Source organism: Enoplosus armatus, chromosome 3 (genome assembly GCF_043641665.1).
Source record: "Enoplosus armatus isolate fEnoArm2 chromosome 3, fEnoArm2.hap1, whole genome shotgun sequence".
Lineage (NCBI taxonomy): Eukaryota > Metazoa > Chordata > Actinopteri > Centrarchiformes > Enoplosidae > Enoplosus > Enoplosus armatus.
This window is the reverse complement of record NC_092182.1, coordinates 22,581,777-22,603,326: the sequence shown is the minus strand read 5'-3', so window position 1 is coordinate 22,603,326 and position 21,550 is coordinate 22,581,777. Positions and strand designations below refer to the sequence as shown.

Sequence of the window (21,550 nt, the reverse complement as noted above, 5' to 3'; positions counted from 1 at the left end):
CTGCCTCAACCAGCTGTGATATGAAAGTGCTGCTTATGTGAGAATGCATCAGTAATAATATTGCGATAATATGATATATATGGTAATATATCACTCTCAAAGGGGCTGCTCCGCCCCCGTGTGTACACTTTTACTCTTGATACTTTAATTACATGTTGCTCTCCCACCACCGTACACTGCATTAAATCTCTGCTTTGAAGTAGTAATGTGAACACGGCACGTCAGCATTGTGGAGTCTTTATATTGTATAATGCATAGAGGTAATACACAATGTCTACAGCATTTTAGTGTTTTATCAGCTGAGGCACACTCCAGTAACTTTGCACCTGGCTGGATCATCTCCCCCTTCTGCACATACTTTGTGCTCCAATACGCTCTGATTTACAAATTGAACACTTTGCTTAATCCCCCTTTATCCTGATGTGATCCAACTATTTAAAATCAAAAGCCAACAGAGATATCTGTGTAATTTAGGTTTTCATGGTCTCTGTCTCCCCTGCTGATGCAGCACATGTGTGGTGGATCCTGATCGATCAGCCGCAGAGGCAAAGTGTTATGTCAGTGGTCCCATTAAACAAACTGAAGTATTGACTGGGCCGCTCACATATTCTCCCTCTAAAGGCCTACGTGGCCACATATTGTGATATTGTTGGTAAAGCGATGGCTGCATTATGTAAACCTAAAGCTTTTAATAGTAGCAGGATAGATGAATTAGATGTATAGAGTGATATATAAATAAGTAGAGCAGAATCCTGTTTTTCTGCCTTTTTATAACTCCCAGCAAAGTTTACGGTGGGGTCAAGATGACTTGGCTAGGCAGTCTAATTAGGTGTTAATACAAAAGAAACAGGAAAACTTGATACTGAATAATACTGCAACCTGCACCAACATGTATCAGGAAAAAAGAGATCAAAGCATGGCTCATTATCAATCAGCACAAAGCAGTCTGAAGGGAATTTCATGGTCCTTGTGTATTTTACATGTCTGCAGGTGTGGAACATTGAAGTAGCTATATCATATTTTACAGCAATCAACAAGTATATATGTGTTTGTTCTGCTAGTGCAAATACCTGAACAGAAAGGCTTCGTTAGTTTAAGGTGTGAAAACCGTGCGATGAATAAGGACGGCAATTCCTGCTGTTAGTGATAAGTAAGGTTCATACCCCATTGAGTGAAACTACTTTGAGGTGTCCTAGTTAAGATAAAAGCGAGTTTCAAGGCCTTGATTTTGGATTCACAAAACTGTGGGAATTTTTTTCTTTTTCTTTTTTTTTTTTTTTTAATGCAGCACCAGTGTAGTTGCGAAACAGAACCATAGCCTTTCAGATTACTGCTGTTTTAAGTAGCACTGACTGCATTTCTCACATTAAGTATACACATATAGATTTCCATTTTAGTTTAATTTTACAGGTAATTACCCTTGTCAAAAAACAGTTAAGCCCAAATCAAAAACTATGGAATATTGAAACCAGCTGTTAGAGTAGAGTTGAATTTGCATTTCATGCAGCACCAAGCACTAACTGTGACATACCTCTTGAGTCTCCTTGGCATTAAAGAATGGCAGCTTTTTCAAGTTTGCTAATTCACTGCGCCAATCAACTGTAAAATACAGTTTGTTAAATGCCACTACATCCTCTGAGCTCTTTCTTTTAAAGGGGTAAGAAGCTTCAGAACATTGCCAACTGATGCATTTTATAATGTTAAGGAACTTGCCAGAGTCTTGATGATGCACATAGAAGATGTTGCTTACTCTGACTGTCTTTCCTACCTCCTAACACGTTGTTCTTTACAGAACTCTTAAATATTGAGCATGTTTGTGTGACAACAACCAAGTCACGTAAAGAAATAAAATTACAACACGTGCTTTCATTAATTGTCACTGAAATAATGATCTCTCCACGCAACCACAAAAGCTCCTGCTCTCTTTTTTTATTATCTTTGTTTTGGGCATTGTGCCTTTGTCACAGTTTATCCTTAATAGCAGCCAACGAAAGGCTTTCATATCTTATTTTCTTTAAAATTTCTGAGGTATCGCCTTTGAAATGTGCTAAAAGCTCCCTTTCATCTGGGGTCTTCCTCGTAATTATTGAGAAAGCTGTGATACTGGGCAGCATTTGGAGGCCTGAATCTCAGCTGGGATTGTATATGATCTGGGTAAACCTTTTTCCTCACCGAGCTAATGACTGAGGCATTCTGAGCCAGGCAGCATCATGCAAAATTAAATCCTTCATTTCTCTGCACCCCGCCCCCCCCCTCCCCCAAAAAAAGCACCGTCTGCCAAACATGTTTAGATTATTTGCATTTTGTTTTAGCGTAGCCCTAATTTGTTAACAAAAAAGCTTACTGAAGCTCACCCTTGTTGACCAAGTCACAGCAGAGTGAGCACCGCCAGAAGTGCAAAGAGCACAGAAATCAAAGCCAAAACTGCCTGGCAGTGATACAGTTTTACTGACCAGTCCCCATGTGAAGCAATCTATGGATGCTGTGTTTCCAGCTCTTAAAATATTCATGCAAGTTTATGCCTGTATCCTGTCATGTTATCTGGTAACTTTTGAGAGCCCAACTTTTAAGCATTTTGACGGAAAACAAGATCCCCTGATAAGCCCGGCATGTCCGATCAGCTGCCTGTTTTACTTTAGATATTTTTTACCTCATTGAAATAATCACTGGAGACACCATGAAGCATACGTTGGGTTTATGAAATGCGCTTGCCGGGCCGGGCATCTGCAAGAATGCCATCGCAGGAGTGTTCTCAATTAAAAGCTACATGTTCTAATCTTGTTTGACGTAACCCTGACGTAGCTGTCCTGACATGTACACTCGAGCGGTAAATCACTCACAGATAGACTTCCATAGATGGTCGACTCTGTGGACTCGGCTCCAAATTACTTTCAGTGCTACAAGGCAACATACGCTGCAAATATCAAGACTATCAAATAGCTTTACTGCAGCTACAACAAAGCAGCAAATGTACTGTGGTGTCTTTCTTTTGCAGTAAGTAGACAAAGGGTGCAATTTTAAATGTTTTTTTTTTATGTTTTATTTTTACACAATAACATAGCCAGAGTTAATTGGCAGTCTTCCATCCACAGTATGCTTTGTCAGAAATGAAATATGTGCATGAGCCTTATTTGATCACATAAAGTGTATATCACGCCTTCACTCAGTTCAACCAAATAAATGCATCATTTTGATTTAAAATTACCTGTTGACAACTTGATTCACATGCAGTGGAGTGTCTTGGCAGTGCAGATCAGGTATTTAAAATGTCTTGTTGTTTACTAGTTCAATTACACCGTTCAAATGGGCACATAAAAGGCAGGGATACATAAAAACCAGTTTGAATTTATGGCATTAGATAAATCTGTCACAGGGTTTCTTTATGCATCTTTTGAAAGCTGTTAAGATATCTCTGAGGCAAGCCATTTTCTCCCAGTATCAGAAACATGCACTGAATGTACAGCTCAAAACGAACTCCCTGATAAATTGAGTTGAGAACAGTGACAGAGAGATAAACTGAATTGTAAAGCAGCTGTGATGCATTGATAGAGTGCTCTGACGCCAGCAGTGCTTTGCAAACATCTCCACCGAGACACTTTTTAAAAGATAAAAACATCTGATTGGATCCATCAATGTGGCTCAAACACAGACAACCTCCCCCGCCCCCCGCCCCCCGCCCCCCCCGCCCCTTGTAAGTCTCCTCTGCAGCCTGGCATTTGATTGAAACATTTCTGTACTTTGAAAATGTGTTGACATGTCAGTTTCATCAATGCAGTCCATAATACGCATATGTAGAATACTGTGCTAAGTGAAAGGAGCCTGCTCAGTGAAACTAGGCGACTGTGTGGGCACTTTCACACTCTGATATCCCGTAGCTCTTCCTTTGTTTCAGATTCGCCCATCAAACCTAAATACTTGTGCGGTTGGCAAAGAAAAAATACAGGGCCTATATTACAGAAACCCACAGTATAGAGGAAGATTTATTTTCTTTGCTTTCATAGCAAAACATTTCTCCTTCTGCTGACAAAGGTCAGAAATCTGTAATGCTAGAAAAAGACATCCTCCTTTTGTTTTTTTTACCCAACTCAGCTATATGGGCTGTCAACAAAATACATACTTTTCTCACCAACTCCACCATATGAAAGAATATTACACACAACCAACAAAAGAGTCATTTTAATTCACCTAGACATGCACACATGAACTACATAACAAGGTCACAGACATCAGACGAGACCTTTCAGTTGCACTTTTAGGACCACAGCTCCTAACCCCTGTGTGATAAGAGAAAAATAACTCTTAGTTTTGTTCCCCCCCAGTGCCTTGTATAGGTTTTTGCAGAAGCTGTTGGTGATTTCACTGTACACTAAAATATTTTCCCAAGGCCTCTCTCAGTAAGGAAACAACAGCTTTTTTTTCACACATGCATTTGACAGCTCTAGCTTGCAGCGGACTTGAAGCGATGTGCACAACACAAGGAAACAAACTAATGAGAGGAGATTTGTGGAAGGGGTGAGGGAAAGAAAGAAGAGACGGATCTTTTCTGCTGCACCCGACTCCCTCTTTGTCGTGTTATTATTGTCTGCCGCTTCATTAGCCAGTGTTGCTTCATCACACAGCCTTGAAATCCCTCATCCCTCACCAGATGACCAAAACCTCCTTTAAACATGCTTTATATTGCTTTAGTCCCCAGATGATAACAAGGTCTCATTGGCACTAGCACTCTTTTCTCTTTTGCGTGGCAAGGCTGTGGTTTCTTGTTTCATGGCTACAAGCAAGTAAACATTTATGCCTTGACATGCTCACATTGTTTTGCCCAAGCTTCTTTTCTCTAATTGGAAACCATTGTCTTTGGTCACTCTAAAGACCGGAGACACAGAAGTGGGCAGCAAGTACAAAAGCTTGAAGGGAGTGCGCTTGTGAGGGATGCTCTACCTTAAAAAGTGCTTTGTCCAGTGCTGCTGAGCTGAGATGTATCTGTTGCTCATCATTAGGCCCGCTGATGGCTCTTCGCGAGGATAATGTGCCCGGGAAAAAGGAGATCAAATGGGCAGCTAGTCTCCCAAGTCTTGTCTGATTAGTCGTTCTGTCCAGACGCCTCACACCGAGGGGCACACTGGGTCTGACTTCCGTGTCCATCTCAGCACCAAGAATGATGCAAGGCAATGACATACACCTCTGGCACCCGGGGGCATCATTTCCCATGCTCTTATCGTCCGCTGAGTACCCCACATCATGAGCCAGGTTATCTCACTACTGTTCACGCACTGATCATGGCAAGAGGTGTGTTTGGCCACCAGATCCAATAGGAGTCCACACAAGGGTGGACCCATTTCAGTCCTATCAGCCTGAGTGTTTCACAGATGTTGAAATACATAAATAGCTAACTGGCGTTTGCTACTGCTGAGCAACTTCAGCAAGCAAATTTAAAAGTAAAATTCAGAGTCATCTGTATTTTAACATTGTGAAATTGTGAGATGTTCGTCAACAAACAATGTTTCTGTCCCTTTAATATCTTTGGTTGTAGGCTGCTGTTGCTTTATGACAATATTGGGTTTAAAGGATTTTTACATCAGTGCGATATACCTTGATCAATGGATTAGCAAAAATTGTGACATAAATATAGAAATACTGAGAGTGCTCTTTAATTGAGAGGAAGCTGCTTCAATATCCTATATATCAGCGATACCACACACCACCAAGGAAAGGCAATGACAACTCTCTGTGAGGCGATTAATAGAACAGAAATAAGCAGAAGCACCAAAAAAAGCTCCACAACATTTTTCTTATTTTCCCAGACTCTAAACTTTATGGATATTTGTACATCTGCGGGCCTATCAAATAAAAAAGGGAAAGAAATCACTCTTTAGTTGTAACCAAGAGACTTTATGCAACCAGTGATGATGGATAACAAGAAGACATTGCTTGATTTTAAGTCATCACAAGCTACTAAACTTGCCTGGTTAAGAGTTCTTGAGCAAGACACTGAACAAGCCAGTTTTTTTTCGTTTGTTTGTTTGTTTGTTTGGAGCAACTCAAAGTCAGGCCACTGCCTCCTGTTTGACACCACACCAGGGAAATGCGGATCGAATGTGCTGCTTCGGAAAACAAACTGTTATCACGTTGGAGGCACTTTTATGTCAACAGACCTGGTGTCAACATTCCCACAGGGGAATCATTTTATATTACAATTATTACTGCTAATAATAATTTGATATGAGCAACAACTCTTAATTTAAATGGCTTGAGGGAGATTCATCTCAGGCTCAATGTGTGTGTATTTTAGTACAAATGCTGTGTGTGTGTGTGTGTGTGTGTGTGTGTGTGTGTGTTGGGGGGTTACGTGTTGATGTCACATAGATTCATTTATAGCCCTTTAACAAATAATTGGCCTCTGCTGTGAGTACCTGATATCCTCGCTAATAGACACATTATATATAATTTCCTGCACTACTCTCCCATTTGACCTTTTGTTTATGTTGAGGTAATGGTAAGATTGGATTTATTTTCCTCCAATCAGCATGTTATTGTTTTGCATAGCAGGATATGTTTACCATTCTCTAATGACATCCTTTTACTGACTAAAATGCAGCTGTATCATATGAAACACGCGGTCGGTATGAAATTTCAACATACATTTCTCACAGTGACGTGAGGTAAACAAATGCACGTTGATAACATTACTGAAAGAGTAAATTACCAATTCTGCCCTGTTGCTAATAATTTCATTATTTGGATTTGGCTCACTGTAAAATCATTGTCTCTGGGAGTTTGTCCGTGCTCTGACTGCCTTCTACTCTCGGCTGGTGTGGCTAATTAGCACCTGATTTGAGAATCATCAGATCAACATTAGTGGAGTGGAAAGCTCCTGTCTTCAAGTAAAACATTTTGGAAAGAGTGTTTTGAGGCTTTTCCCCTCTACTAGCATGGAAATAAAAGGAAGGATTAAAAACTGTAACACAATAAGAAGGTTTTACTTTAATCAAAGATTTGTTGTTTGAAATATCATAAATCAACATGAATCACTGGAGGTAATACAACAGATGTTTGGAAATACATTTTGTACTCACAATATTTACAGTTTGGTGCTAAATTAATGTTGTGTCATGGCCCCTAAGTGTTGTTTAATGTGTATATTTAACTTAGGATATAAATTTAGAGTCGGGGTACAATAAAGGTATCACGCTACCGTCAAATCCTGTCTGTACTGTAGACACATCAAGACAAAAAGATAAAGCAGTGGAACATGAGATTAGTCGTGTAGAGTAAATGAGAAAAATAGAAGGATTTAATATTAAATTAGAATTTTTGTTCCTCAGTACTTAGCTCAGTTGAATGAGGAGACAAAGTCACCCTGGAAACAAGCATTAGGAGTAAATAATATGAGCTACTGTCTGCTTCCTCAATTTAACTCAAGCATGTCTTATTAAAAATGGAAAAAGGTCCCATGCCACATTACGGATTAGAAATTTGTATTTAAGCATGAAATGAGCCCTATGCTGTACGCTGTACAGACAGATAAATGATTCGACCCAACCCGAATACATTTTCTCTGGATTTGCATGAAACATAGGAAAGTTTGGTTCAAATATGTACATTAATCCCTCACAACATGTCTTCACGCTTCATCACCTTGATGAATAAATCAGCAACATTCAGCAACATTTCTAAAATGCTTCTCCGTACGGACAAGCAGTGCTGACATTAACTGTGTGGAATACAATGTTTTTGTAGGTGAAATCAATCATTCAGTGGGATCTTGCTTTAACCTTTTAAATTTGTCCTGCACAGTAATCCCTATGTGAGTTTCTGCTTTCAACCAATTTCTGTCACAGGACTGTGCCAGTGATAAATTTTCTCACAGTATGAAGACAGAAAATGCTTTATCATAATAAACTCACTCATAAAATTTATGAAGAAAACAAAAACCTTTGTCTATTTTAGCATTCTGCCAAATTCAGCATTCTGTTGTGTGCTCACGACCTGCTTTATGATTTATGTGTTGAAAAACACTCCCCATATATCCATCAACCAGCAGATGCAGATGGTGGCTCCAGTAATCTGGAGGATAAGGAATCAAAAAAAAAAGGGGGGGGGGGGGGGGGACTGTGAAGCTGCAAACATATGCAGACTCGTTATGTCCACAGTGGCCCTGATGTCTTCTAAGACCATCTGTTTTCCAACTTGTGTGCCCTTGTGAGCCAAAACCCATCTGTGATATAAAGAATAAAATAACAAAATAGTTGTCGGACATAGGTTTGGTGAACAAAACTGTTAGATAATAAGGGAAAACAATCATTTCTCTCTATTTCTCTGCAATTTCCTTTGACAAGCTGGTGACCAGCAGTGGTGGAAGAAGTACTCAGATCTTTTACTTAAGTAAAAATAGTGACACCACAGTGTAGAAATATTCTGTTCAAGTAAAAGTAGCTTGTAATATACTGAAAGTACCAAAAGCACTCATTACGCAGAAAGACCCATTTCAGAATAATCATATATTATTATATTAAATTTTATATTATTGGATTATATATAGATTCATGTATGTATCACTTTAATGTTGTAGCTGGTAAAGGTGGGGCTAATACATATTACTTTATAACTGCTGTGTAGCTTAATCTATAATAATATATCATAAAGTTGAAATACTCAAGTAAAATACCTCAAAATTGTACTTAAGTAAAGTACTTGCATAAATGTACTTAGTTACTTTCCACCACTGATAACCAGTCGCACTTGTGGTGGCATATTTATTGTTTTGTAAATTTAACAGGTCACTCATATGATAAGTAGCACAGCACCATCCTTGTAACCAGCTCACTGACCGATAACGCATTGACATGTGCAGAAATAGCCCGGGGGATTTGTGGCAAAGAAAGTTAAACACATACACTATCGCCATGTATTAGCTGCACACTACTACCAGAGTTACTGATGACCACGGACAAGTTCTGCTCAGCAATTACCATCACCCCCACATTTAACATCCATAATCACATATGCAGCCGCTTAGTCACATGCTGCCACACAGCTTGCGTTTCATGCCTATAAGTTATATGGAGTTTGACACAATACATTATCAGTGCTGAGCGCCGTTGTCCTCATTTGTTTGAATTATGCAATTTGCATATCGAGCAACATGCATGTACAGTAACGAGGACAAAGTGGCCCGGGGTGAAGTTGGGCTGCAGTAGCCTGGAGGTCAGATGGGCAAAACAGTGATTCAGACAACGAAAACAGAGGGTTGGAAATGTAGTGCATGAAACAGAATGCATGTAAAACAGAATAAAATCTTTATAGTGAGATGCACATTTATTGAAATTAGATGCCATAAACTCTGACTGAATTCTGAAGACCTGGTATACTGTACTTGTTGAACATACTGTGCCTTCTAAATGTATGATTATAACCAGAATATACAGTTACAGCTGAAGAAAGTGAGTTTATAATGCCTTAATTCACAGTGTCTGTATCTCTTAGGGGTCAGTGTCAAAACTAATTAAATAAATACAAACTAAGATATAGGTTTTATTACTAATTACTTACCAAAGTTAGACACTTTCAGCTGCTTTTACAAGGACTTATTGGAAACAGTTTTTATATTGTATTTTTTTTTCTCTCATCAATGCCAATTCAAGTTTCTCTTCACTTCTCCTTCTGTGTCCTACAGTACTTGTTCAGCCTGCCAGCTGTGTGATAAAGACATTGTCAAAGGGAGGTGTGAATGAGGAGTCACTTAATGCACATTGATCAAACAGATTAAGGACAAGTGCCCACAATGATGTTCTTCCCTCGGTGCTGCATCTCATTACCTGCCCGTCCTTGATGGAACTCTTTGATATGTAGTTGAAGTCACCGTATTACATAATATGCCGCTAATTGCTAAAGTTATGCAATCCTCTCTTGTACTTCAGCCTTTACAGCTTGCAATGATTGGATGCTTTATTCGGTTTCAGGTTTAATGCCTGATTTTCTGCAGTCTGATTGTGTGTGAATGTGTATTACTTTTCTTTCTCAGTTCTCTTTAGTTTGTGTTGTTTTTGAGACTAATAAAGAGAAATGTCCTCTGCACATACCCATAGGTATTATCAGAGAGTTGTGGCCAAAAAATGCTTAATTTTTCAGCAGAAGGCATTTCCTGTGCATGCGTAGTCTTTTGCGCCCGTGATACTTCTGAAATTGTTAGCATACAGACAGCTGCCCAGGATAACCACAGTTTTCTATTGTTAGCTAATCAGCTTCACTGAGCAATTTTAACTAGAAGTCCTTTGCTTAAGGGCACCTCAATGGTAATTTTTGAGGTAGATGAGTGATTCTTTGCCCTGATTTTACAAACCACCCTTGGAATATGAATAGGAGCCATGCCAGTCACACAGGCATTTTTCTAAACTCTAGCACCACTTCAATTTCATTCAGGAAAAATGAGCCATCTCCAACCTTTTTCATTTTTACCACACTAAAGTGGCTTAAATGTAGCCCAGGTAATGCTGCCCTACTATATGTAGTTACTATATAATAACCAATATGCTGTAGATCAGCAGTCTCCAACAAGTCTGACCTGCTTTGATCTCATCACCTCCTTACTGTCAGCCCACAGACAGCCTGTCTCCCTCAGAATGACAGCCATAATAACCATCTCTGGACGGCCTTGTCTCAGATGGCTTTAGATAACACGCTTGCATAACGCTTAACTGCCTGAATTTATACCCTGGCAGTGCCTGACCCTCACCCTGCTACCTCCAGGGTGCAGCTGAATGCAGCTGGTCTGTTCCTGTTGGTGGCACAGTTTTCATGAGGCCTAGCTCTAATCCTTGTATGTAATCTGGCAGTTCCAGCAGCAGCCAATCACAACGTGTTTGTACTCTGTAATATTGGAATGAAAATGCCTGACAGCAGAGCTGGAGCATGTGACGCCAGTAATGTGCCAGATAAAATGTCTACTGTCATGATGCTGTCCTTCTTTACCTTGTGTGTGCATATAGACAATGGTGCTGAAGACCGACACATAGACACACAGATTTCTGTCATATTTCAGAGAGTAGCAACAAGAAAGAAGTAACAAAAGAGATGAGCATTGGCAAGTCTATCTCTCCAATAACGTCCCCAAATTTTTTTTAACTAATTTTCCCGTAAAAGTATTGCTAAACTCACTCCCTTCAGCATCCATTTAAATTAGGATGGCATTGCATGATGAGCCAATCTGAGCATCAAAGGTACTGTAGATGTTTGCATCGTCAGTTAGCTACCAGCCCGAATTAGCTGGGGCTCCCCACTGAGAGTAGTGACAGACAGAGGGAGGAGAGGAGCCTGTCATTTGAAGCATGAAATCCCTTTAACAAAGTCCTCTGTCACTCAGAAGCCAGTAGGGGAGCACAGCATGCAGAGCTGTAGACGCACAGGTTAAGAGGCAGGCCCACCGATGCCGCAGGATCTGCGTACTGAATGGCGATCAACATTACACAGCACATCAACAAACGTAGCCATTACTTATGGACCTCCTCAGTCAGCAGGCATGCCATATCAACGCCTCAGCGTTTCCCCTAGTTACACTTGGCAGCTCTAAGTGCTGCAGACTAATAAAGTTAATACACGATGCACTTTTATCCTGCTGCATCGTATTTTGTTTGGTTTATTACATTTTTTAGGCACAACACTTTTGCAACACTTTCTTCTGTATTGTCCCTAGTATATAATGCTTTGTGCTCCATAAAAGCAATGACAGCAAATTTAATCTCTTACCTCACTGGGGCATGAGGCGTCATTGTTGTACCTTAGCACTCCCTTACCTCACATGCTGCATATCTCCCAGTGTGCAGTGCTGTTGTCTGCCTGTTTGTTACAGTAGATCAAAAGCTCAGAGATGGCTTGTTGTTCTTCTGAATTTAATGGAATGGAAAGGCCCTGTGCTTTACCACTGAATGCCAATTTTCTGTTTGTTTATGCTCTAAATATTTTTATGTTTTCTTTGCTTATGTTTTATTATACCATCTGTCTCATATTTATCAAGATCACATAGAACACATTTTATTGTTTACAGTATAAGCCCTTGAGATGCACAATTTGGTTTTCAACAAGGTCCTGACAAGACCTGACCTTACAATTCACAAACTGTTCTGTGCTGTGCAAGAAAAGAGAAGAAAAAAACATTATGAATGGTAAACAAAGTCATTCTAACATAATCATTGTATAACACTACTTGATAAGTGCAGAAATTAACAGAAGTAAAAGTAGCTTCATTTCAAATATGAAGAAAACGTCTTGCACTCTTTGTCCTGCTGTGGGACATAAGGTCTGGATTTTGTATTAATTTTGTTCTTGCATACAGCAATTATACCAATTTTACAAGTAAGACAATGTCTCCCAACGCTTCTGCCCTGTTTCAAAAAGACACTTTGTGAGATAATAATATTAGGCAAATTAGCACGGATATGAAGGAAAGTGCCAAGCCGGTTCATGACAATGCTCTGATCATCTCTTTTGTTGCTGCTTGTCTAAGTCTTTAAATGAGGGACTGAATGGGAATAAATCTCATTAATACATTATTTGAAAGCCATGCTGCTGTCGATCTTATGGAAGTGTTAGACTTGCAGATTCGGATCACAAAGAAATGCTAGTAAAATATAAATGGACATTTCTTTAAAACCATTATCATCTACTTATGAGACACCATGTGAAGAACCTACTGTTATTACTCCACCATATCTTAGCATAACATTAAACTCCATGAGGTCCTCCATATCTTTGTATGTGGAGATTAGAGTATCTACAGAAATGTCATGAATTTCATATTTCATCTGTTATCCTAACCAGCTCGAAAAATACGATAAAAAGACTTTCTGTAGTGATTCTCCGACTGCTGCCTGAAATTATGAAGCAGGATTCAGGTTGAATCTCTCACAGTTGGCCTGCAGTGTGTTAGCTGAATTTCCTCCAGTGGCTGCTGATGCAGCTGCAGCCTATAAATAGGCCCACCCCAGACAGGCAGAGGGAGGAGGGTTTTGGTTAACCCCTGAGACCCAGTCCTAATCTGACCCCAATAATAGGCAGCATCATTAGAGAGTCAGCTCAGCTGGCTGGCAAGGAAGAATACAGGGCCCCCTCTGTCTGGAGAGATCTTGGCATTATCACATCTCAGGAGAGGCACAGGACCCTGTTTTGAGCACCTTCAAACTCGACCCATTGTCAGCTACCTGTCGTGGACTTCTCTTTCGCCTGCTGGCTATTCCTTCAGCCAATAACCACTATCTGCCACAATGCAGACAAGGGAGGGGTAGCTGACTCTCTGCCACCCATGCCTGTCTTTTCATATCTCCAGATGGCCGAGTGTTGGAGAGGTTTGGTGCCTCTGTGCCTCATATGCATTGCATGGCCTGGATTCAATAAAGCAGTTGTAGCAAAGCTTTGCTTCCCCAACGGTGCTTTTCTGCAATCAAAGAGTATTCATCTCCCTCTTGCCCTCCCTCTTGTACAGCCGTTTTGGCACAGTTTGGCTCTCATTTTCCCCTCCCACTCTCTCCCTTCCTACTGTTCTATTCCCTCCATAGTCAGTCATTTATACCACAAACAAGTCCTCTTGTGGGGATAGGGAGACATCCACTGATGTGCAGATTCTTTCAGATTTATCACTCAGGAGTGTACGGGTCAGTCTTAATTAAGAGGTGAAATCATTAAGGAGGGATAGATAAAGAGAGGGTGCCACAGAGATGACCTGTCTGAGGCAGAAATCTCTTCTCCGGTCCTTATGGCTTCCAGATGACCAGAATTCTGACACCCACCAGGCTTTTTAAGGGGAGGACAGAAGCAATTGTAATGCTTGTTGGATTAGATGGACTGTGAAAGAGGAGATGTCTCCAACTCACCTCAGTACTTCAGGGCCAGCAGAGCATTTTTGCGTCGGTTTATGAAGCCTTGTAACTCTAAAGTCAACTGCAATGTGTTTGGATAGAGGGGAGTGAGCTTTCTTGGAGGGGATTCGTAAACCATTGCTTAAAGTCATGTGTGCTTTCATTGTCACTTGGTTAGATGGAAAATAAATGACTTTGAAATACCCATAATATGAATGTCACAGGCAGTGACTTAAGCATGTCGATTCATCTCATCTGGACTAATGAAATTTGAAAAAAAAAATCTACTAATATACAAGTTTTTAAGAGATAATCCACAACCTCTTGTATCTTTTTCAATTGTTCTTTATTGCTATGGTGTTTTTCCACTGCACTTCCAGGAGATCACTTGGCAATTAGACACTCTTTTTCTTCTGTATCGCGGTAATGATGTTTGAGTTTGCCTTTTTCAGCTCTGCTAGCTAAGGTTATTGCTGCTTGCACTAACTACCCAGTTCTATTTCTGCCATTGGAAAAGGTTTCACTTACTGTGAATAAAAGGATCTTTCCTGGAAATGACCTACAGTAACTTACTCTGGGTGCTGTGTCAGTGGTTGTGCTTTTCAAAAAACAGAACATCTAAGGTGTCTGCTGCCATAATAGAAAAGCTGCCATACTGGCAAGGTCATTAGATGTAGTCAAGCTTAGCTTACAAACACACACAGCAAGTCAGTCCTATGGAAGATCTGTGTCATCTTAGACCTGACCAACACCCACATGAGGACAACTACCTTCAGGCCATCGTGTTAGCTAACTCAGAGATGTAGCTCCAACAGATGTGATGCAGTTGTAGTACAAATCTCAGAGGAACCAATGCTGGTGCTTTTATAAAGGTCCATTGGAGAATTCCCTGTGTGCTTTAATGCCTGAATATGTAAGTGCCAGGCTATAAAAAGACTTTTTTTTTAATTGTTAGCTTACTCACAGTAGGTGACTACTGCAATGTCATTTGTTTTTGCATGTGACTAAATTAGACAAAGTATTTTGTACTTTTAAATGTATTGAAAAGGTGAGCAGACTAAATATTACTGTTAGCTGCTAACGAGCTTAAATGTTAAAAATCTAAAAGAAAAAAATAAAGTCAATCCAAAATTGATCAAATGTTTCAGCGCCATGTGTAAAGTCACACAGTCAATCGTTCACAGCCACTGTTGCCTGAGGGCTGAACACTTTAGGTCAGCTGGAAGGCTGCTGTTGCAGAATGTGTACATGCCAACACATTTGCATGCGCATACACATGCAACATGCCATGTTAGCTGTCCTGTTGCAGCTTTTACAAAGGTTTTGCAATGATTTTTGTTTCTGTTTTCCTGAGGTTGATGTGGTTCTGTGTGTTGTATTTAATGATTAATAATGCCCCCAAAAACCCTGGTATACAAATGCCCGATGTGAATGTTAAAATTTTAACAGCTGCTTACATCTTCATGATGCATAAACCTAAAACTAAATTTGACTTGAAGTGGCTCTTCTAGTGAAAGACTTTAGGTTGCTCAAAACAAACCAACCTGGAAATTATTATTTTATATTATCAATAAAAAAGATTTGGCTTGTTGTCTGACTTCAGTTGCTTACACTTAATGGTAGCAAATTATTCTGAGACTGACAAAGATATAAGCAGCTGAAGATTGCAAATAGAAATGAGGAAAATCCTTTAGTAAATGGGCTTGATTTCGTCTCTCAGGTGCTTGCCCAAGCACTATTCCTGTGTGAAATTGAGAAAGATAGAGGCAAGTAACTGGAAATTAACCATTCCAATTTCAATGACAGTTTGGCTGCATAATTTGTCTTGTCTTGTCTGCCTCATATTGAACTAATCTGCAGTGTATATCACTTTATGTCTCTGTGACGTCCCATTATTAATCCAGTAAAAATGTGCTGCCTCTCAGCTTTCCATATAGGTTCCATACATCAAGAAAGTTAAAGGGTGGAATTCTTTTTAAGCTCTGTCGAACCATTTTCACACAGGGTGTTGTACAGCCATGACAGACAGAAATGTCTCTTGACTCCCTATGGTGATGTTTCTAAAAGGTCCATTACTGTAACTACAGTGGCGGCACAAGTCTGGGTGGTTGGAAAGCACAATGTTCAAACATGGCTTTGCTTTTAGAGGCTGACCTCTTCCTGTTGCCTCTCCCCGCTCTGTAGCTCATAACAACGCCATGTCATTGCTCGGTGTCTACACACCTGAACTGATATTAAAAATGAGCAGATGGCCACAAGCTCAGGTCCTTGACAAGGCTGCCAAAACTTTTCTTAGCCCAATGGTGTCACAAAAGTCTAAAATCATATGCTCAAGTGGAGGAATGCTTTAAAAAAAAGTCTTGCAAGCAAGCATTTTGACCTTTAATATTTAAAATCTGTGAAAATATCCAAAAGCCTCCCTCTTACTGGTTACAGGTGACAAAGGTAATTTATTTCCTCGCTCCTGCTTTTGGTTGTTTCAGCATTGTCAACTCCCCGCGCAGTACCACTTAGCAAACTAAGCCTGAGGCAGTGTGCTTTCTCCAGAGGCAAGAGGTTATAGAGTTATCCCACGTTCACAGGGAATAATTGTTTGCTCATGTGAATACAATTTAACTTTGTCTCTTCATGAGGCGATGTGTACATTATACATTATACGGACTAATCACCAAATGCTTTGACGTTGTTTACCTCACTGAAGGGATTGGATTGGATTGGATCAGAATGATAGCATCTTCTCTGGCAAACGGAAGAAGGATCCCTGGCCCACCAACAATTTCCTTCTTCAAAGCAGCATTAGTGGCTCCATTAAAATCCTGTCACCCTTTTTCCTTTATGGCTGTCTGTGGCTTCTGAGGAGAGGAGAAATCACAGTCATTCAAATGCTAAGTGACTTTAACACTCCTGTGAATATTACAAAGGGAAGAACTACTCCATCATCTACCGTGCACAGAAAAAAAAGATGAGACCAGTGTTTTGAATATCCTACCCCCCTACCTCTGCAGTATCTCGTCACAAGCCATTACCTCCGCAGAAAGCAGACTGCTTGACACATACAGAACACCGTACTGTGTCAGTCTTCATTAAGACTTAACCACGTGCACGAACACATACTGGCAGGTGCCTAAGAGACTGTCTCGCTGATGTTATCATGTCAGCAGGTTTTCAATCCTGTGCTTTTGGACATTACAAGGAAGGAGCTTATCACGGCTGCAAATGAATCAATGAGGTAATTGCAGGCAGGAGTGCTATCTACACGCCAGGCCATGGGACAACAGTTTATGCATAGGAGGAGCTCTAGGGGCAAAAAGGTAGTCCCTGTCCCATCCATCATTAGAGGAATGATCTTATTAATGCTCTCTCTTTTTGCTTCACAGGTCACAGATGGAGGAACCATCAAGCAGAAAATCTTCACCTACGATGCTATGTTTAATACCAATTACTCTCACATGGAGGACTACCGCAGGCGTGAAGACCTTGTGTACCAATCAACCGTCCGGTGAGCCTCACAATCAATTAACTTTAATTTAAAACAAGACCACTTGTTTGACTTGGTTTTGCAGCTCAAGTGAATTGCAAACTTTTAAACTTACTGTATAATTAAACGTCCTCTTGATACTGTGATAGTAAATGCACCAAGATGAACTCCTGCTCAGTGCTACACAGATTCTTACCCAGCCATCTGCTGTTGGTCAGACCAGGCCAGACTGGAGTGACCAGGCACAGGGGTCAGTGCATTATTACATGAGCACAGGAGGCAATGGCGACCTCTAATCAGCAACTCAGCTCAGGATAAAGAGTTCAGTGTTAAAGATTTAGCACACATCTGGCCAGGCTGGTCCTTATTCCAGCCACAGTGGTGCAAATATCCCAGGTAGCAGCACCACCCTGCTCAGGCACATTATCATGGAGGCACATGCAAAGGCTTGTCTCACTCATCTCTCAAGCCTCTATGATCCAACGCATACACAGCCCCACTGGGTATGCATTAGCAGGTTTTACTGAGAGAGAGCAAGTGATGGAGAAAGCGAGAGTCGTCGGATGAGGAGTCATCTGGCTCTGGTTGGCTTGATTACATGTTTAAGGCGTCCTGGGGACTGTCTTCTTTTACCCCGGGCCTCAACAATATGGCTGGCAGCTGTCTGCCCGTCTCCTCATTTCTTGCTCCCTCTGCTCTGGCTCTCATCCTACTACAGATACCACTGTCTGAATGTTCAGCAGCACAAAGGAAGTGCTGGCCATCCATCGCACCTACAACTTCATTTAAACGCAGACTGCTTCGCTGTTTGCATCCTTTTGTAATTATCCTACTTTCAGCATTCCCGCCCATCTTATCTTTGTGCTGTTGTTTTTGTTTGATTCCACTCATGTACATTCCTACCTCTTTGTATTTTTTTCTGCCTCTTCCCTCTTTTTTTTTTTTCGCATGTGTGGCTGCCCAGCTGAGGATGATTTATCTGGACAATCCTACTATCCCTTTGGGAGAGTAGGCATCATCACAATAGAATGGTGTACACACTTACATGCACATAGACATGGAAACATGAATGCACACACAAACAGAAAACATGCCCCCCCCCCCCCCCCCAACGCCTGGACATCGACACACACATACATGCAGAGGGAGGAAGTGAGAGAAAGTCTACTACAACACACCGAAGGGGGGGAAGGATTTCAAATGAATTGGCATCGGAAACAGCTGGATGCTACCTGCACTGACCTGTATCAGGATCTGTATCAGAATGCTTAGCCTGTGTTAGTCAACCAGAGAGAAATGTGGACTCCTGCCACGGTCACACCATCAAGAAAAAAATCCTCCCTCTGACTGGTCACAGCCCTACTTTCATGGTGTAACACAGAAGCTCAACACTACTAAGAAATGCAAAAAGCTGAATTTTTACTCGCTATAATCTCCCATTTCCACCTGAGAATGGTAAATCTTCTGTACAAAGCCTTCGCAGTCTGACAAATCCACTTGTACCACGAAAAATGAATGCCTCAATATTCTGTAGCTTTTATAAACTCAGAGCTTTTTTTAGAAAACTATATTTTTAGCTTTTCCGTTTTGTAAAATACTTTTTCTCACAGCAACATGTGATTACAGCACTATAATAGAGTAATAATAATAGAGGTGATTTTGCTCCTCACATGCTGCCTTTCAATTATCAGACACACACAAGCGACATTGATATTGACTTTATTCAAGATTGCATAGTCTTGTCTGGCTTTGACAGCTATTAGTCGTAATCTTTCAAAGAATGGAAGCAGCTGTAACTTTATTTCTCTGGATGCAAGTGCCAACGCATAGATTAGTCCTTGTAAAGGAATGACAGATCTTGCATGAAGCTGATGATACTTGAAGTTTGAAGGACCTCCTGCATTCAAGCTCAATTCGTGAGAGCAGGAGTCTGCATTTTGTTCTTTAAAAGAGCATTAAATTTGTCATAAAAGATGAATGTAGCACATAAAGGGCATACATACGTTTGGTTTTACCATGGGTAGAGACATTTTTTTAAACTTATGGTTATGTGTTTCTGTGCAATTTCTTTCCCTTGCTTTATTACACACAGAATCAGCCATTGGTTCAATTTAAATTGACCTATGGTTACATTTTCCTGACAAGAAAATGAGAAATGAGAATGAATGATTCTCTCTCAAACAGCAAACCTGGAGGTAGCGCTATCTCATAGCACCACAAAACGTCTTAAGGAAGAAGGTCAGGGTGGATGGTTGGACATTCTGTAAAAAGTGTCTGATGTTGACACTGGAGACATCTTTTTCCATCATTAAACTAGAACTAATGTGAGACTCTGCTCCACCTGCCTGTAGCCTGCTGTCACTGCAGCAGCTGCTGGTACCAAGATTTTTCCCTGAAAAAATGATACCATTCGCTAATGAATAAGTTATATGTGCTACGGCTAATGACATTCATAATCCCCAATAAAATGCTGACTGACCACTTAATGAACTATTGATCCACTTAGTTCATTAAGTAAAGGCACAAGCCCGACTGGTTGAAGGTGATCAAAAAATAATTTCTTCAGTCTTAATATTTCATAGGAGCAACGTCTTTAATTTTACGCCCTCACACTAAATCTGATGGACAAGCCTTGTTGTTGTTGTATTGGCAATTTCAGGAGATAACACAGCTCAGTAAGGTGTTTCAGTAATTGATGAATAACTCCTGTGGAAAGTCATGTTAAGAATGTCTATTTCAATTTTATTTTGATTACAGTTGCAAATTCAAAATGTTCACTCTGATATCGTCCCTCTCAATCTCACACTGAAGGTGAATATGTGAAAAAGTCAGAATTTACCTCTGTGGGTGTATTTACATTTTGTTGAGCAAAAGGACGACAAGATATGTTTGCACATTTTTTGCAGTAAAAATTAAATGCTGCCAAATCATCAGGTATTTAAGGATCGTCTCACCGGTTTTATTTTGGAGGTGTAAAAGAAAAGTATTGCAGTATGTACAGTAATGAATATTCTTGGGGAGTGATAATTAAAGTCTTTGGTTCTTAAATTGGTAATGAATAATAAGTAAAACATAACCTATTTAATGCACAATGAATGGAGCTTAAGAGCTACTGTAATCAGCAAAAAGTCTTTTTTGTGAGGTCTCTTTGTGGGCCCCTACTGTTCTTCCAGTAACACCTCCATGCTTTCTACCTTTTTATCACTGAGCTCTCCTCCCCGCTTTGTATTTGTGTGGATTTGAATCCATGAATGCAGTACAGCTTTGTGGATAAGAACAGAGCGATGAGCTACATCAGCACTTACTATAATGTAACCAGCCAGCACAAAGCCAATCACACCTCCCTTGGCACTCAGAGAAGCACAGCGTGAACCTCGTCATTTTGTTTCTTGCTCATTCCTTAAGGAAACATGGGTTATTATACACCTCTCTTTGTAAATGTCCTCTAGGCAATTTGTCTTTGGTTTCCATTGAGTGTATACTGACTTACAGTCGCCAGTCCTGACCCATTTCAACCGTAATGCTTCAGGCCAGAAAGACTATCTGACAATGTGCTAGTTAATTTGATGCAGAGATTGACTGGATGAGCTATCAGACGCTGCTCTGTCAGGACTGCTCTTTTTCACTCTCCATCTAGGCAGTCGCATTTGCTTGCATTTGTAGGCAGGAGGAGTTCTGCAGGAAGGCCTACATAACAGGAAAGAGCTTTCAGATGCAACTCCTAGGGGACAATCGATCTCTCTTTGCGGTGTGCTGTTTTTGCTACTCCTCCATGGGGGCCTATTGCTATCGATCTCCATCGTGTATGTGCTGTTTTTTTGGTGTACAGGGGAGATTTTGTAGTGTGTTAAAGTTGTTTGCTGGAAATTGTTTATTCAATTACCTATTCTTTTGGTTGCGTATTAACCATATCTAAGTTGTGCTGATTTAAATTTGGGTTTGCAAGGCTGTGGAAAAGGTTTGGATATTTTGTTTTATGTTTTTTTCATCCGTCCCAGCATCTACCTTAATCGCTCACTGATTAATGAGGTCTGTAATTTCAATACAAAGTCACGGGAAAAAAGGGTTCATAAATTGTCTTAAAAGAAATAATGAAAGATGAACAAATGATAAATGAGTAAAAAAGAAGTGGAAGATACAGAGGGAATTGTCTGTGAAAAAGGAAACCTGCTTTGCACAAAGGTAGACTGGAATCATGCATTGTTACTCCGTGGATAAATCCAGTGCT

The 21,550-nt window shown here is 40.4% G+C and overlaps 1 protein-coding gene across 2 annotated transcripts in view; it reads left to right on the top strand.

Annotated features, from left to right (window-relative positions):
- igsf21a (immunoglobin superfamily, member 21a) overlaps window positions 1-21,550 on the top strand; it is a 154,535-nt gene that overhangs the window by 69,024 nt on the left and 63,961 nt on the right. For both annotated transcript variants that reach the window (XM_070903230.1, XM_070903229.1), the window contains exon 3: window positions 17,222-17,343. In XM_070903230.1, coding sequence (XP_070759331.1) covers window positions 17,222-17,343 — 122 coding nt within the window. The remainder of the gene's footprint in view (window positions 1-17,221; window positions 17,344-21,550) is intronic.